This window comes from Nyctereutes procyonoides, unplaced genomic scaffold (assembly GCF_905146905.1).
Source record: "Nyctereutes procyonoides isolate TBG_1078 unplaced genomic scaffold, NYPRO_anot_genome, whole genome shotgun sequence".
NCBI lineage: Eukaryota > Metazoa > Chordata > Mammalia > Carnivora > Canidae > Nyctereutes > Nyctereutes procyonoides.
Genome location: NW_026575037.1, coordinates 11972981 through 11991790, shown reverse-complemented (window position 1 = coordinate 11991790; position 18810 = coordinate 11972981). Strand labels below are relative to the sequence as shown.

The window sequence follows — 18810 nt, the reverse complement described above, 5'->3', positions numbered from 1 at the left end:
CTGTGTGGATCTGTTTGGACTGGGGCAGATCTGTGGGTATGGCCCAAGGGGGAGCCAGGCCAGCTCTCAGGCAAGCAGTAGGGGTGCAGACAGATGTGGGGATGGTCTTTGCCTCTCCAGTGCACTCCCTGCTTTACGCCAAGGCAAAGGGTCAGGTGGGGTGAATCTTCCTCGACTCCATGTAGTCCCGTCTGCACTCATTGCTTACTAGTCCATTCCCCACCGCCCTAACACCCCACAATTCTGTCTTATTCATAGCCTCTCCCATCTGGAGTTTTCCCATCTGTGCATATGTGGTGATGCCTGGTGCTCTGAGCCACTAATTGAAAGAGGAATGTGGCAGGGTTCTGTGAGAGCCAAGGAGTCTAGTTGAACCCTGGTGGCTATGACAAGGGGCCTTGGACTTCATAGTTAGGTGGAGAGAGCCTGTAGGACCTGTCCTCCTGCTCTTCAGGTCCTTGTGCAGGGTTGATTGTGGAGACAATGGCAATAGAGGCATTGTCCCGGGGAACAATGAGCTCTGGGTGCGTTGCAAGCACCTGTGGGCTCATCCATAGTTGTTCATGTCCTTCTTCTTCAGATGATAGACCAGGGCTTGATCCTGCAGGATGGGTCCTACTTCCGAGACCTGTGGAACATCCTGGACTTTGTGGTGGTGGTTGGCGCATTGGTGGCCTTTGCTTTGGCGTAAGTGTTACTCTTTCTTCTTGTTCAATTTCCTGTTGTCCCTTCTTCCTGAAACTCTGACTGATTTGAGGCCTTCTCAAGGCCAGGTTCACTCCAAGTGGTGCCAAAGAAAGCTGCCCTGGAAATATGCTTCCCACTTGCCCTCTGTGGTACTCCTGGGAGCCTTATAGCTTCAGCTCACATGCCCTAAGTGGTAGCACTGGTGGTGGGGGGTGATCCCTAGGGAGAAGTCAGAGGCCCTGGAGTTCCTTTCTTGGAGATGAATAAACATAGGCAGGCCCTCACCCATGTGGGCAGTGCCTCCGTGGGCTCAGGGAGGGACCCAGGGGACAGCTCATGTACCCTTTCATTTCTTGGTTATGTCAAACAAAGGATCAGCTTGGAAGACAAATGCAGAAGATAGAACAAAGTTGAGATTACAGAACCTTGAGTATGAGAAGATTCTCTGCTCATGAGCAGCGGGACCCCAGAGGTATTTTCTAGACCTAAGGACCATGTTAACACGTTTAACTCAGGAACGTAAGACTTCCGCAGCTTCCTTGATAATGCACTGAGGAAAACAGTCTTAAACCATTCAGGTGACTAAACCATGCTCATTACATTTGGGGAGTTTTTTTTCCCAAACATTGATCCACCTGTAGCAGGTTTTCAACTGCATTCTGACATTTCCCGTGGCATCCAGGCAAGGAAGGGGATGTCATGGCCCTCCAGGGTAGAGCTAGGACATGCGCACGGTCAGGGCCCTCTCCCTAAGCTGGTGTGTAGAGTGCCCAGAAGATGAACAACAGCCGTGTGGGCTCTTTCTGTACCTCGTTGCACTGCTAGATGAGTTTCACCCTTTTCCAGGTGGCATGGCCGACTTCCCTGCAGCCTCTCCAAGTACAAGAGAGAGCTGAGGCATCTGAGCAGGTCCGGCTGCTGCACTGTAAGGAAGCAGAAGGAAAGCATTTGGGAGTTGTTGTCAGTGATAGCAAAACTGCCGCATAAGTTTGACCTTCCCAGGTCCGAGGGGTCAGAAAGGGCTCATCCATCCCCCTCTCCTCCCCAAACACCCATTAGCTTCTGTTTCTGTCCATCCTGGCAGAGAAAGAAGTGGGATGAAAGTTAGGAAGGAATATTCCCCAAGTGGCTGTGGGTGGGGAGCTCTCTGTAGAGAGATGAAAGGTCTCCAGCTGTCCTCAGAACTTAAGATCTTCCAGAACCTAGAAGTGGGCTCTTTGCATTGCTGTCCCAGCCATGGGGGACCCTCCAAAGGGGAGAGCCAGGTTGAATGTGGCTGGTGACTGTGGGCTGGGCTGGCAGGACAGTTTCAGTATACCTTGTCCCCCATGGACACCAGTATATTAACCCCCCACCACTAGAGTGACATGGAATCACCTGTGTCTCTTACAACAAGAAAGCCTCCTATTAGACATGGCTAAGCTATTTCCAAGGAAATTTCACAAATGCATGATATTTTCCCAAAAACTCTCACCTCAAGATAAAAATCAAGGCAAGTCTGACTCTCTACCAAGGGGACTCCCAGCTCCTCTTCCTCCTTCTTAGAAAAAAGCATTAAAGTCTTTTTCCCAAGGAGCCCTACTTACTTTGTTAAGGATAAATATCATCCTGGAGTTTTTAAAAGGTCAAGTCCCCTTCTCATTTTATCAATTCATTTGCATATATTATTCACCATATTGTTCTTCTTTCTTATTTTGATCTCCTTAAAGTAGTTTGTCTCTTTTTGAGGAAGCAAAAGACAAGGATGGAGAAGTATATGGGAAAGAACCCTCCCCATCTTTAGGAAGAATAGAGCTCATGGGGGCAACAGGGCAGAGTGGGAGGCAGGTGTGGGCTATGGACTCATGCAGGCCCTGCTGTGAATCACAGCCACTTTACTTACCTGCACCATGTCCTAGAGCAACATAGCAAGAATAGTAACCCTCTTAACCTCAGTTTTCATTTATGAAATGGAGTCGAAATTATGTGTGTGGAGCATTTAGCACATAAGCCTGATGCAGTGTGAATGATCAATAAATGTTAATTCCCTTCCTTATCCTTCCATTCTCTCATCGCATCCTGAAGTCCAAATATTGGAGCCAAGTATGTGTTGATATATAATGTGTGCAAATAGTTGAAGATGAACGCAGGCTGGTTTCCATGACTTGGTTGTTTTACACACACACATACACACCCTGTGCCTGGTAACCAGGCAGGTACGTAGGTGCCCATGGGGAGGAGGTACATTTTAGAGGAAGCCTCTGCATGCCTGCCCCATGTCCACAGCCCATCTGTTTCTCCTCAGATCCAGAGTGTTAACAGTGGGCTGGAGGGTTGTCATCTATCTTGTTCTTTTTTTGTGCCCTTTGAAAACATGGCGGTGGTGGCTTTGGTGCTGGTGGCAGGGGAAGCCTTAACAGCCCCGGAACCGAAGCCTCTCTGTTGGTCCTCAGACCAGGTACAGTGCAGGGAACCCCAAGAATCCCCTGGTTCTGGGGTCCACACTTATGTGATGGATTGAGAGTAATGATCCATCACTTGCTTTTAGTGATGTCACTTCCTGAACTTTTTCTTAATTTCCCTGGAAATGTAAATGGTACTTGCTCACCCTTCTCCATCCACTCTTTTGTTACCATCCTTCCAAGCTGGCCATGCACATTTCCACTCCCCTTTCTCCTGCTCATGGAACAGGCTCACACCCCTGTCCTCTGGCCTTTGTCACATTGCTGAGGTCCAGGTAATGCTTTCTCTCGCTCATGCACCATGCTTCCTAACTCTCTTCTCTCCCCTTCCGCATTAAGGGCACCAGAGAATTCAGCTCTCCCATCACTTTGGTAGGGTTGGCCAGGGTCCCATCTGCCAGCAGAGTGAGGGCCTGGCCTGGGGCAGACAGCAGAAGGGAGCCTGTGTTGCACTGCTGAGCCATGGTACGGGGCTCAAGCCAACAAGAGGCCAAATGTGGGGTTTTCTACAGGCTTTTCAAGGACCCCCCTCCTTGCAGTTGCAGCTTTCATTGTTATAACCCATGTATTTACCCCTGGGAATGCCTACCATTCAGAGATGACCTTACTCCTCCTGCCCTGTCTCTCTCTTCTCCTTTTGAGGAGAGGCTACTACAGAGGCTTCTGCTCAGGCTGGTGCTCAGTTTGAGCAGAGTTGTTGATGACTGTCATGGTAACATGTTCACATGATGCCTCAGAAGTCAGAGGTGACTTGGCATCCCTTTTACCGCTACCAGCCAGGATCTTCTCAGAACCCAACCCAAGTCTCAAGAGCAATACCCCTAACCAAGGGGAGGGAATGGCCTGTAGCTGAATTCTCAAAGAAAGCTGCGTGGTCCCCTGAACCCTCCTGCAGAGATCTGCACTGCCATCATGTATGTTTTCTATAAGCATATATGTTGTTTATGTAGTGGCTGAAGAGAACTCTCTATTCTTCTATAGCTGCATACCTCAAGTGAAGGGATTCTTTATAATGTAAACCTGACAAATTCTGTTTGGGAACTTTATTATTGACTTTTGAGGAGGAAGGGAAGGGGATTTATTTTCTAAGTATGAGCATAACAGGAAATGAGGAAATAAATGGAAAGATACTCCTATTGCAACTTTCCTGTTCCTCCCAGCACACTTTTACATTATAAAGCATTTATAAGAACACTCAGGTCTCCTGCCTTCAGCCAGATACCTGTATAGAGATATGGGCAGAGTTTTGGCAGAAGTTGGGCATGTTTCTCCCTCATTCCACTGCTCTCACAACACCCCACTTTCTGGGCCATATGGAGACACAGAGTGTTTGCCAACTATAAATGTCCTGACTCTGCCTTTTCCTCCTTGAGGTTTCAAGAAAAGTCTGGTGAGTGACTGGATCTATGAAACCTTTCTCTTCTATCTTTTTCTATCTGAAAAAGAGGGATTCTTCTGTTTGAGAATTATTTTACACTGAAGGGCCAGCAGCTGCTTTTCCCAGTTTCCTCATACTCTGTTGCCATCGTGTCTGCCTCCCAGCCTCCTGGGTGGGAAAACAAAGATGGTTCCAGCCTTGGCATTTCTGGGTATCTGCACATCAGGTACATTCCCTCACTTTGGGGCATCCTGCCAGAGTCAGCTGCCTTATAGGGAAGCCACGTGGCCACGACGTCAAGTTGAGTTCATGAGCCTTATGGGACTGTGCACAGTGATGATGGTGCCATCTGGCCCTTGGGTTTTGCATCTTAAATGTCTAGTGAAGGGATTTGGACAGACAGCTGGGCAGAGACAGCATCTCTGGAGGAAAGGCAGGAGAGTACTGGGGTGGATGTGCGTGTGTGATCCTGCACTCCAACCCAAGCCCCTCATCCTCTTCATTCTCATTCCTCTACAGCATGTTATTTGACTGGTTCAAATTAAGTCACCAGGTGAGCTACCCTGGATTAGATTCTAACTAGTAAGCTCACAACTCATAATGGGTTGTCAACACAATTTAAAAGAAAAATAGCAATTCTGCTCTTACCCCCCCCCCCCATCTGGGGCCTGTGCATCAGTCAGAGTCATGTAGGCTCTCCGGCAGCTGAGGCCAAAGCTTCCCTGTGCTGTTTGCCATCTTAGTGGGGCATGAGGTAAGGTCAGAACTCCCTGGCATGCAGGGGATCTGGATCACAGCCGCACTTGGCCTTTAATTACTCAGTGCTTAGCCAGAAAGGAAAAACATGAGTCAATCTGCCTCTTGATGCCAGAAGGAACCAGAATTCCCACATTAGCTTTTATTAGATTCTTTTCATTGAAGTATGTTGCTTTTCTGACACTTGACACTTTGCCCTAGTCTTTAAGATGGATAAGGCCTTTTTGAATGCATTCAGAACTAGCTGCAGTGGCAGAGCTGGTTCTGAATTCATTCAGTGAAATACGTAGATATAGACAATTTTAGATTTGGAAAGGCCCTAAGGAGACACAGAATATGGTACCCCAGTTCTGGTTTTGTATTTGTAATGGTGCAAATGTGTGCTCTGAGAAAGGAGTGACTATTCAGAACTGAAATGCTAGGATGTATTTACACTCAGCAGAGCACAGTAACAATAGAACAGACATTCTCCCCCATACCTGGCTCCTTCCTATTCTTTATTGCCTGCCTGTGTCTGAGGCAGTCCCCCTCAGATCTCAAGCTTTGCTGTGGGACTTCTTTCTTGACAACCCCTATCCTTCCAGAACTGAAAGGGGAGACTCCCAAAGGAAGCTATGACTACACATTAATCTTGAAGAAGAAAAAAAAAGAGTGGACAAAGTCCTGCTTCATGCAAAGAAGACCCATTTACCACTGAGCCAGACAGGTCATCCAGTTCCACCGTTCTGTGGAAGAGAATGAAGGATTAAAATTAAATTTAGCCATCAGGTAGCCAATTAACTGTGGATTTAGGATGCTAGCTGAGCTGGAATTGGAAATTTCCAGCAGTGAGGAGATAGAAAGATGTTGTTTCTTGAGACTCCAGCTTTAGAGTCACCTCAAGAGTGACTTTCCCGGACTTTTGTGCCCAGGCAGGGACGTTAAAGATGATTAATGGCCATGGACACTTGGGGTGCCTACTGCTGTATTATACCTGAGCTGCCTTGAAAATGGATTTGGGGATGAATTAGGAGCGACAGAGTGGGATCCACATGGAAGAGTTTGCCTGAAAGAAAGCGATAAGTTCAAGATCTTTAGAACTTGGCATTAAGCCCCAGCGTGCGTGTTTTTTGATGAATACTGGAAAGTGCATTGTCTGTGGTATATGCCATTGGTGCTACTGGGGAATGTGCATTTGGAGACCTTTATTATATGGAAGCAATGGGTGTGAATGCCCAAGCATTTCTCTTTATTAACAAGCACAACTCTGGGAGATACTTGATTATAAATGGGATCTCAGCCTGTGGCCACATAACCATGCAAAATGAAATGGTCCAGTTAAGGCCAGCCATTGGCCTTCACATGTTAGCCAACAATTTGGCTAACCTGCCTCAGATGCAAGAATACCCTGCACATGAGACAAGCCTTCACAGACGTAGGAGGAGCTCAGTCCTGCAGGATTAGTAGAAATCCACCACAGTGTCCTCCATATTTAAAAGTAAGTTTTAGAGGAGCTCAGAGCAGATTTCATGATGGGACTAGGGAAGGATGAGCTCAGATCATGTGACCTGTAAGCCATCTGCTTAATCCGCACTCACAGAGCCACAACCTAGCATTATGAATTAGTCTCCTGCTGGGGAAGTGTATTGGCTGGACTTTAGCCAGTGCCAAGGCCTTCTGGGAAAGATCAGCAGATGAGGGATCTTGGGTATGTTTAGAATATGAAGACTAAGAAGCAAGACAGATCAGGTCACTATTCCCCAGCCTGAATAACAAAACTGCTAGGAGACAGAAAAGTGCTTTGCTGTCTTCTGCTGCTCCCTAGTTCTTGGACCTTCCAGTTAGAGGATGGTGCTGTGGTTTTCCAAGGAGAAAGTTTTCAAAAGCAATGATGAATGTGTACTGGAAGCTCATTGAGGTGCGTTTGCAAGAAGGAAAGGATTATGCACTAATCACTTATTACAGAGTTAATAATGCCCTGGTCACCGAGCAAAGGAGGTTGGCAGAGTTGCAAAGGATTTAGGGCTCATGGGAGACCCCAAGCAATGCTAAGGTATAGGCGAGGAAGAAAAATACACAAATCAATGAACTAGCCTTACCAACAGGTCCTACACTTCCTCTGGAGACAAGCGGTGCCAATGCAAAGAGAACTTCTCATTTTCATGGGTCTTTAGAACTTTTGAAGTACTTTCACAGTATTTCATTTATCACTCAACAGTCCTGGTTTATAGTTGAGAAGTGGATTGCTTGACTCTTTGATTTTTTTGACTCATTTTACTAGTAGCAAAACCAGTTCTTAAATAGCTGGTATTTTTTTACTTGAGGTTTAGGGGCTTTGTCTGTTACATTAAACTCCCTTCAACCTCTGTTGTTGCAGTTAGTTCCAAGCCATTAACCCCTGTAAACTCAAATTGGTGGCTTGGAATGGATCTGTCCTAAGCCTTTGGATATAACTGTCTGTGCTTGGAGACAGACAAGACCGATGGACCAGGTGGAGAAGGGTTCCCTGACCTTGTCCATCTTGTTGTTCCATCTATATCTTTTTCTTTCCATGAACACTCAACCGACCCTAGACTGATTGAGGATAAGACGATAGATAGCTCAATATTTGAGCTCGGGAACTGCTGGTTTCTTTTGTTGTTCCTCCTTTGGTTAAAACCCTCCTGTGATTCCCACCTGAAAAGGCACTGTCACATCATAAGTAAGGGCGTAGATTTCAGAGCCTGAATTAGGTCTGTATCCCAGTATTCTGAATTATTAGCAGCCTTAACTCTCTGAACTTCCATTTCCTCATCCATAAGTGGAAATTAAAAATAATTATATTTTGGTCTTGTGAGAATTAAATGAAGTAAAATATATTCAGTGTCCAATACAGTGCCAAACACTTAGCAAGTGCATATTAAAATTATTATTGTCTCCCAAATAATAGGCCAGACATTTTAGCAAGGCTCAGGGCTCCTCACAGTGTGACCTCCTCTCCCCACCTTACACTCCAAAAAACCTGTCCATCCTTCTAATGCAAGAGATCCCTTCAGATCCCTGAGCTGTTTTCTCTGGGGCTCTTAAGGAGGGAAGGCCATTCCACTTAGGGGAGGAAGAGCTCTGCAGAACCTGATGTCCCTGCTCTGCCCACCATGGAAGGAGTTGGTTCCCTGCAGAAATCAATTTGAGAGCATCCTTTGAGAAAGGGGGGACCTGGAAGTTTAAAGTATGAGATTACAATGAATGATGAATGATTATACAAGAAAGATCCGGAGGGCAGTTTGACAATTGAGCTGGAAAATTCTCATCTTTTCCTGATGAGACATAGGAGAAATGTGGCTTTTTTTTTTTTCTGGAGAGCAGCCAGCAACTTACCAAATAAGTAGGAAATAAATGGGAAAATGAATGGCCCAATTGAGTCCCAATTAAAGTGGGGCCAGTACATCCTAGCATGTGAAATTATCTTCAAATTTTAACATTAGAGTCAATTTTTAAACCTGATGAGTTTCACTAATTAGCTAGGCAGTGTAAAAAATCCTGATTATACATGGGGTAGCAAAGACTAACAAAGTGTTATCAAATGATTATATATAAATGATTTGTAAAAAGCACATGAATCATTTCAAAAATAATGTGCCGCAATTAAAGCACTTTGAAGAGTTTGTCCTCTTGGTTTGATATAACATTTCCCTTGAAGTCTTGTTGACTTTGATAATGGCTTAAATAACCCTTCTGTGCATGGATTTGGGAAAGGTAGTTTGGCCTCCCATATGTGTAAATTATGATATATTTTAATTAATATTAATACTAGGGCTAACTTGTCAAGACTTTTCCTCTGTGAGGCTTTGTTATCTAGTGTTCCTTTCATTTCAAATGGCAATTTTCAAATCAGTGCTGAACATATGTTAACAAAACTGAGAAGCAAGTGTGCTTTTCTGCAATCACTCAGAATCATAGCTTTTCAGTGGCTCCTCTGCTATGAGGGACCTGTTTGAAAAATGTGCAGAGCAATGACTAATCTTTATTTTGCTTTGGGCCTCTGTCTTATTACTATCCCTGGCTCAACTTTGTGGGAGTCAGAATGGGACAAATGTCCCCCCCACCTCCACTGTGTATTGGCAGCTACAATCAGCTTTTAAGATCAGAGTGTGCTACTAAGGAACCCCACTTTCCAAAAAAAGGGACACACTAATCATATAAGCGATGGGTCAGAAATGCTCTTTGTTCCATAGCAGAGTATTTTACTAGGATCCTGGGGCAAAATTAATTATAGAGAACAAATTCTGTCCTTTATCCAGGTGTGTGGGAAGAGCAAGAAATTTGGGGCCTTCCTTCATAAAATGGGCATCTGTGAGTATGAACCTCTGAGAACCCGTTCAGATGCTACTGGACATAAAGGTCTCAGAGTTGAGGACCTGGGCTAAGCAACAGGTAAAAGCCTGGAGTGTGTCACCCTGAATCACCTGCCCATCCATTGATCCTACTCTGTTCTCTCATTTTAGGGATATGGAAGGTTCTCCCTAAACTTGTCCTCAAGATGAATGTAGCCTGGGGAAAGGAAAGTGACCAATGTAGTTGTTTTGGTGACATTTTCAATTCAATGATTACCTTTTCCCCATGGCACATAGTTTGCAATTATACTCGTATTTGTTTACTGGTTAACTTGAGGTCTGTCATCCCTACTAAAGTTTCAAGAAGTGAGGGACCTCATTTGTTTTATTCACACCTAAGAATGCCTGAGGTATATTAAGGATTCCATCAATGCTGTTATATGAGTGGATAAAGGTGTGTTCGGCTGCTCTACCATGTGCCCAGTCTTGTGCATGGGAAGACACTGCTATAACTCGGGAAAATACTATCTCTGCCATCCGAACACTCAGAGGGCATCATATGAGGGATTTAAGATTTATAAAGCCTTGGGTTTAATCCCAAATCACCATGAATTTGGCAATTACTGTGAAAATTAATGTAATTTTGAATATGAGATCATTAAGTAAAAATAATCATTAGAAGTCTTTGTGACATATAGTGGTGTAATGTAGGTTTGTGATATGTTGAAAAAAATTTTAAAAAGAAGAAAAAAAAGTACGTTTCCAGCAATCAGCAACTAAGAACCACACCACAGCCTGAATTCTAGATGGTTCTACGTGGCTGCAGGCAGGTTCACCAGTGGCACTGTGGCTCACTCATTGAGTGATCTCATGCGAGGCACATCTTTCTGAGGATGCAGTTAAGTGGATTTCAGGGATGTTTTCCAGCCCTAGAATTTGGTTTGACAGAGCCTGGAACCAAAACCTGCTGTTACAAAGGCTTGGTGGTTCAGAGCAAGAGCTCTGGCCATCGTACAGGCATGGCTGCGAGGCCCAGCTCACCCTGCTAATGCTAGGCACTCCTTAATCTCTCTGAATCATGTTTGTGAAATGAGGATAGTCATATCTATGTGTCCTAAGATTATTAGAAGTTGTGGTGAAATAGAGTTGTGGTGAAAGTGCTTAGCATAGAGTCTAGCCAAGAATAAATATGCAGAAAGTTAGCTCTCATTATTTCTAATCTCAAATATTTCATATTTGTGTCCTCACCCTTTTTGTTATCGGATGAATTTTCTTCAAGCTGCATGGTAAACAGTTCACGACAGACAGTTGGTCATTTAACTTATCAAAGGGCATTCCTTTGTGTGACATCAGGACCTCAATACACAATGCCTTCCCCCGTATTTTGAGGTGGTTTTATGGTGTTGTTTATCTGTGCTTTTGAGAGATGTCACATTATCCCCAACAGAGTGGTTGTGTGCCCTACCGCAAATGAAATCCTTTGGAAGCATAGATATGCCACTATGACACAAAGTGCCCTTTCCCATAGAATTTCTGGCCTAGAGCAAGCATAATTCCTGTATCTATAACTTGGTTTTGTATAAACTCATGGGAAATAGAGTTTGTCTGAAGACTACTAAGGAAATGGAAGTAAAAGGCTATATTTAGAAAATGTCAGTAGACTGGGCTCCATGAGATCAAGCACAATGTGGGGAATGCCATCGGGTTAGAGGCAGCATCACTGGTGCTTGCAAAGGGACTTTGCCTTTGCAGGTTGGAGAGGTGGGTGTGGAGCAAATGGCGTGCTGGCCCTTCCTTTCACAAAGCGTGTGGATTCTACAAGTGCCAAGGCTGTGAGCGGGATCTCCAGGGCCTGTGCTTGTCCAATTCCCTGTCGCTGTAAGGTTTCCTGTTCTCCCTGAAGCTTTCTGACTGTTTCCTTCTCTCCACCCCTCTTCCTCTTTTTTTTTTTTTTTTAACTGCTTTCTGCTTGGATCCTCCATAGGAACGCTTTGGGGTAAATATTGCTCTCTCTCTTTTCTTTGAAGTAAAAAATAAGGGATGTGGGTTGGAGGAGGGTACAGGTACGGATGGGAGAAGGAGCCTGCTCAGTGGAAAAGGACTGGGGAGTTTCTATGAGTGCTGAGTTTTCACTGACATCCAAGAGAACAAAAATTAGGAGTCCCCAAAGCTTCTTGGGAAATGATCATTTGTGTTAGTTTGGGTATCTATTTGGCTTAGAAGCTGCCTTTTTTTAGATAGGGAGATATAGAAACATAATACAGCAAAAGAGTTTATAAAATATACAAAATCCCTGGATGGCAAAGACCTTTTAATGTAGTACTTTTGGAATATCTGTGTTCAGAGCTTAAACTGAATAAAAGTGTCTTAATGGCCTGCAGTTATTAAAGCCATCCTTAAATTCATATTCTGGGCAAAGCCAACATTCCTTGGATTACATTACATGTCTTCCTACCTTGCCTTCTATGGAAGAATAGGTGATCTTTTATCTCCCCGTCAGAGGGGGTGGTGGGTATGGTGGGAAGGACAGGGTAAAAAACCAGCAGAAGTCCTTGTAGTTCCCATGTGATGTTCTGGATCCCATTTCCTCAGGCTGCTGGTGTAATGGTGCTCTGGACAAACATGAGGAAAGAACCAGAGCCTGAGCACACTCTTTAGAGTCTCATTTCCTACCATCTGTGTCTTTTACAAATTGCGATTGTTTGAATTGAATGCAAAGATCTCAGGGGATCAGCAGGGTGGAGAAAGAATTGCAGGTTTATTCATTTCATTCCTGAAAATATAAAGAGAAGCACAGTTTATCTATTAGGAGCAAATATTTCTAAGCAGCTGAGTAGGGAAGCTCATTAGCTGAAGGGCAAGGATATAGTGGGCAGGGACTGCATTTTGGGCCTTCTCCAACTCTATGGCTCTCTGCAGCTTGTGCTAGGTATAGAGTGCCTCAGGTGGGAAGGGACTGCAGAAAGAGCCAGCCACACACAGGTAATTGGGGTGTGAGCCAAGGTCCTGGCAAGAAGCCTGCATAACATGCCTTCTCTGGAAGCGGCAGCCAACATAGCAAGATTGTCCCCACTGCCCTTCCTTACCCTGTTCTCCCCTGAACTAATGAACTCTGCAGAGGTAACACCTAGAGCCAAGGAAAGGACTAGGTCAAGTCCTCTGAGGAGACTTGCTTTCGACTTGGGGTTCCTAGTCCGTTCAACAGATACCATTTGAGAGCCTGCTTGGGAAGAAGCACTAGACCAGGCACAGTGAGGATCCAGAGTGGACTACCAGTCATGTTCCCTAGTTATCTTCCATTTTCATTCTGCTAGTGTGGCAATGAGCCATGTTACTCTGACTGTTGGGGAGAGGAAGTGTTCATTACCGTACCGGCATGGAAGCCTCTGTGCGTGTGCTTGTGTGTTCCTATGTGTGAATATGCATGGGTGTGCATGCATAGGAGCGTGTGCACACTAGACAGTGAATTGAAACTTTTCCCTGTGAGTGTTTTTGGGGTCTTCCTGAAGGGAGTCTACTCTGACCCAATTTCTGGCCTCTTGCCTAACCACCCTGTTAATGCAATAGAGTGAATGCCACTTTCATTTCTCCCCCGTCCGCCGATTCCCTGGGGACCTGTCCCCTGCAGAACAAACAAGGGGCGAGACATCAAGACCATCAAATCCCTGAGGGTGCTCCGAGTTCTGAGGCCACTGAAGACCATCAAGCGCTTGCCCAAACTCAAGGTAAAGTTTCCAAGCCCCCTTCCTCCCGTCTTGTCTTTAGCCACGGTCAGCCAACTTTTGGAGAATCACTTCCAGGAATATTCCTTTTGCTCAGAGACTGGTGTTCTTTTGTCTGCCTAAGTTAAGGGTGTTTGTTTCTCAAAGAAAAAGAATCAATGTGCCAAGAGATCTCTAAGGGGGCTTTGGCTTCTTGAGTCCAGACCCAGGTAATACTTTGTATCTACTCTGGCTGTGGCATGTCATCCAGGAAGAACCCTGTGTCATTAAGTTGGACCAGGAACACCAGCACGGAAGTGGCAGGAGTCCTCTGTGTTGTGAGCTGAGTAACCTGGGATGCTTTGTAATTCTAGAGAAGGAAAGGATTTTCTAGCGCTGACCCTTCATCTTTTTAAGGCACAGATTGGTCGGTAACTTGCCCAAGAATACAATACTTTTTGGCAGAAGCAGAGAATGGGAAAGTGAGTTAACATGAATTAAAGTTCTTACTGTTGCTAGGACCTGTGCTTTCATAGGTATATCACTTTGGTTCTCCTCTCTTCTGGCCCAGGCCCTCCCCACACCACCCTCCTGGGGCTGCTTCCCTGCCCGCACCTTCCTGCCCTCAGGGTGTCCTTCACCATTCACATCTAGTTTGCTGACCTGTTGGACCCTCTTCCCTCCACACATAAATTGCTACTAATGGAAGCTGAAGTGTCCCGGGGGAAAAGTTCTTCCTCCTGAATTCCTGTGAGCAAGAGCCAGCCACTTGAAGGAGGGGACCAGAACTCCCAGTTCACAGCCCTGAGGTCCACTCACTGCTGCCCAGGCCACATGGCCAGCTGAGTGAGCCACAGCACCAGGCCTTAGCCTGGTCTTCAGGGGCTACATACACCGTTCATTACAACCCTCTACCTGCTAATAGACACATCATAGTGCCAGGCTTTATCCTTGACCATAAGTCCTTTCTGCCCCACCCCAACTCCTGGGGGCCTGGGGCCCTCACCACTGTTGTTAGCTGCAGCCTGGGCTCCGGGGGTGTCCTCTCTTGTGTGCTGTGTTGGGGTCCTAAGGAGACTGCAGACAGCATGATGAAATCAGTTAACAGGCTGGAGAGTGCGACCCCACCCTTGGTTAATTCCATTTAATTAGGAGGTGCTGGCTTCTCGCTTTCTCTGCTGCTCCATAACCTGAGGGAAGTGTAGGTGGCTCTGATGATTCTACAAGGCTGTGTGTCGCTCACATCGCCTGTAGTGTTGAACTAATTAAACCAGCGATATTCACCCAGCACTGCAAGGAAGCAACCTTACAAATGTGGCATCCACACAAATGCAGTGCCACTATGGAGCTAGACTCTCCAGTGAGCCAAACCTAAAAACCTAGAAAATAACCTAAAAATGGCTTGAGATGTGTTGAGTTCCTGTGTCACCCTTCGTGGCTCAGGGCCTACAATGGATTCTGCAGAGGGACATCCATGGCCTGTAATAGAAGAGCAAGTCTCTGGTTCTGCCCACCCCGTCCCCTCTGCCCTATGAGAAGGCAGCTCCCCAGCCCCTCCCATGTGACCTATTGAATCTTCGTCTCCAGTACAGCCAGCTTGCAGCTAGAGAACATTTATGTGAAGTGTTGAACATCTTTGGAGCAAATGTAGGAATTTATCCAAAATATCATTGAAATGAATAAAAGTGAGGGGCACCTGGGTGGTTTAGTTGGTTAAGCGCCTGCCTTCAGCCCAGGTCATGATCCCGGGGTCCTGTTCCCTGCTCAGTGGGAAGTCTGCTTCTTCCTCTCCCCGCTGCTCATGCTCTCTCATGCATGCCCACTCTCTCTCAAATCTAAAACAAACAAACAAAAGTGGCAATTAACCTTACTCTCTGATCCATTTAGAAAGGTAAAGGGGAAACAATACATATTCAGTATATAAACCAAATCTGAGAATGTCATCAAATACATGTAAGTTTAAGGACAAGCCATTTAATGGCCAGAAAGGGCTAAATGCCCTCAAATATTCCTTTATGCAATAGATTTCTCTGCCTCCCACTAAATGGAGTACCCGTTTTGGGGTTCCACAGAGAACTCACTCTGTTGCCTGATGCCATTTGGTTTCTACTGCTTTGGGTTTTCTTTCAGATTCAGAGCACGTGTGCCCTTCTAGGTAGTAGATCCTTGCTGTCATGACCAGCTTGGAAGCCAGCTCCAAATCCCAGGAGTGTCACTTCTTAGTAAGGTGGTATCTAATGGGGCACCTTCTCAGTTGGCCTGGCTGGCGGTGATGTGGCCCCAACTCAGCTCAAGGCAAAAGCACAGGCCATTCTGGGGACTCACAGGGCTCTTTACACCTCTTTGCAGGCTGTCTTTGACTGTGTGGTGACCTCCTTGAAGAATGTCTTCAATATACTCATCGTCTATAAGCTCTTCATGTTCATCTTTGCTGTCATTGCGGTTCAGCTCTTCAAGGGAAAATTCTTTTATTGCACAGACAGTTCCAAGGACACAGAGAAGGAGTGCATGTAAGTGCAACCGGCACATGGCACTCACTTTGTGCTAATGTATATTCAGGGGAAGCCCACTCAACCTTCCACAGATAGCTCTTCTCTTTCTCTCTTACCTCTCTCTCATTTCCTCTTTTTAGGAAAAAGGCAATATAGATCATTTTAAACTTTTAATGAGCATCTCTTTTGTGTTAGACATGATACATGGCATTCAACATCCAGTTTTTCATTTTAAATCTTCACAAGGACCTTTTGAGAGAGGTTTCATTTATATATTCTAGATGTGGAAGTTGAGCCTCAGAAAGTTTTCATTGTTCAAGGTGACAAGGTGACTAGTAAGAGGATTAGGATTTAATCTTCCATGTCTGCTAGGCACCAAATTCAACTTCTATTCCATAGTAATAGACTGCCTTTGATAATATAGTGTTTTCTTCCTTGTTTTTGTATGCTGATTATGACTTAGCCACATTATTGAAGTTTGTAGAATTTCCTTACTCTCCCATGAGCTATAGTGAAGAGGCCCTATTTCATTTGTACTCTGGTTTTAGAGGCAACTACGTAGATCATGAAAAAAACAAGATGGAGGTGAAAGGCCGGGAATGGAAGCGCCATGAATTCCACTACGACAACATTATCTGGGCCCTGCTGACCCTCTTCACCGTCTCCACGGGGGAAGGATGGCCTCAGTGAGTGATGGGATTGAGTTGGAATGCTTGTGTGTGAGCCAAGATAGGGCCACGTGGTTGCCTTGAGAAGCATATTCAGGATGAACGAGGCTAACCCTTTGTTATTATACCAGGGAAGGTAAGTAGTTATGCATGAGTGAGACAGGTAGAAGAGAGGAAGAATGAAGAGCCTTAAGGCAAAAATCAAGAGGGAGATAACAAAATCAGAAATATTTTAAACTTTCACTGTTTTAGTCCCTAGGGACTGTTTTAGACACATTCATCCTCCAAGTTGGCCCTTTACCTGAAGATTGAGGGTTAAGAATGAGCTGGAAGAGAGGTGCCTGGCTGGTTCAGTTGGTTAAGCTTTTGACTCTTAATATCAGCTCAGGTCTTGCCCTCAGGGTCATGAGTTCAAGCCCTGTTTTGGGCTCCATGGTAGGCATGGAACCTACTTTAAAAAAAAAATGAGCTAGAAGAACTCAGAAATACGTTCTTTGATCATACCTCTCTGTTGTCTTATGAAGAAGACAACAGAATGCAGTTTCCTTTTTTCTTTTTGAGAGAGAGAGAGAGAGAGAGAGAGAGAGAGAGAGAATGTGAGTGGGGGAGAGGACAAAGAATCTTAAACAGGCTCTATGCCCAGGATGGAGTCCAATGTGGGGTTTAGTCTCATGACCCTGAGATCACAACCTGAGCCAAAGTCAAGAGTTGGATGCTTAACCAACTGAGCTACCCAGGCACCCCTAGAATGCAGTTTCTTAGGCTACTGGTGGCTAATTTTTCAGAGACTAGGCAATTATTAAGACCCCTCTTTCTGGTGGCAGCATATTCTAGTTGGCAAAATGCCAAACCGATATCCAGAAGTCTCTTGGTTTTGAATATGACAACCTAAGATATAAAATAATGTCATTCTTGTTGCTTAGCTGTTGGCTATATGATGGGACACAGCCTAGAAAGTGCTGTGGTTTGGGGATGAGTAGATCCTCATCAACTTGGACCCTAGAAATTAAATTATGGTGGATATTCAAAGTCAAGGAAGTCATAAGAAAATATAATAGGTGGCACATCTCCTGACAAAGCCTTAAGTCACAGCCACTGCCAGGATTGCCATCTACCATCTGTGCCCTTCATTTTGTCCCTACAGAGTCTTACAGCATTCTGTCGATGTGACAGAGGAAGACCGAGGACCAAGCCGCAGCAACCGCATGGAGATGTCCATCTTCTATGTGGTCTACTTTGTGGTCTTCCCTTTCTTCTTTGTCAATATCTTTGTGGCTCTGATCATCATCACCTTCCAGGAACAAGGGGACAAGATGATGGAGGAATGCAGCCTGGAGAAGAACGAGGTAAAAATACAAGTGGTCTAGAGCATGCAACTGCAGGGACTCTAGAAAGGACACTTGGAACAGCAATGGTAGGAAGAAAGACTGAATTTTCTTAACTTTATTAAAAATGACAGATGAGAAAAATCAATTATTCAGTCATCAAATAAACATTTTTTTAATATCTGCTCTTTTAAAACCTAGGCATGAGGCACAGAGAACTGGAAGGGTTAAGATGTCCCTACCTCTATGCAGCGAATTGTCTAGAAGTGGCAGTAAAAGATGTGTACCAAAATTACAACATTAAGACATTTGCTTACCTAGCTGTGTCCCTCTGTGGCATGTATGTGCTGTAAGGACAGGGGATATGGCTTGCTTATTGTTGCTTTTCTAGTAATAAGCAGAGTTCTGGCACATTGTAGGGTTCATTATTTTTGTAATGGAATGGAACTAGAAACTGTTGGAGACTATGAGAGAAATGCAAATAAAGTGCTATGGGGATGCGTAGGGAGATAAATTTTACTTCTGACCGAGGGCAGCAGGTAAGGCTTCCTGCCTAATCATCTCAGCCACAGACTGTGTAAAGGACATTGCTGATAACCATTAAGTCCACATCCCATGTGACATCCCAGTTCTGTGTATTCACTTAAAGTGACTTCACACCTGTAGTTTTGTCCACATAATTCTTGCTGCCATTTTTCCTTCTGTTTGTCCAGCCCTCCCCTTGTTTTCATACACTGTCCCATTCTTCTAGCCGCCTAACAGAAAGCCTGCCAATGTGCAAGGCTTAGGGAACTTGAGCTAATAGCTGTGACTTTCCTTCAGAGGGCGTGCATTGACTTCGCCATCAGTGCCAAACCTCTCACCCGCTACATGCCACAGAACAGGCACACCTTCCAGTACCGCGTCTGGCACTTCGTGGTGTCTCCGTCCTTTGAGTACACCATCATGGCCATGATCGCCCTGAACACCGTCGTGCTGATGATGAAGGTGAGATGGTGGTGGCTGGGGAGGCATTCAGCAGACTGAACCTTGGGACCTGGTCCCTCACAGGACAATGGCTTGTGCACTTG

The 18810-nt window shown here is 45.2% G+C and overlaps 1 protein-coding gene across 2 annotated transcripts in view; it reads left to right on the top strand.

Annotated features, from left to right (window-relative positions):
* Positions 1-18810, top strand: part of CACNA1E (calcium voltage-gated channel subunit alpha1 E) — a 385492-nt gene that overhangs the window by 319777 nt on the left and 46905 nt on the right. For both annotated transcript variants that reach the window (XM_055319282.1, XM_055319281.1), the window contains 6 exons: positions 581-687; positions 13183-13279; positions 15605-15765; positions 16296-16433; positions 17560-17761; positions 18563-18727. In XM_055319282.1, coding sequence (XP_055175257.1) covers positions 581-687; positions 13183-13279; positions 15605-15765; positions 16296-16433; positions 17560-17761; positions 18563-18727 — 870 coding nt within the window. The remainder of the gene's footprint in view (positions 1-580; positions 688-13182; positions 13280-15604; positions 15766-16295; positions 16434-17559; positions 17762-18562; positions 18728-18810) is intronic.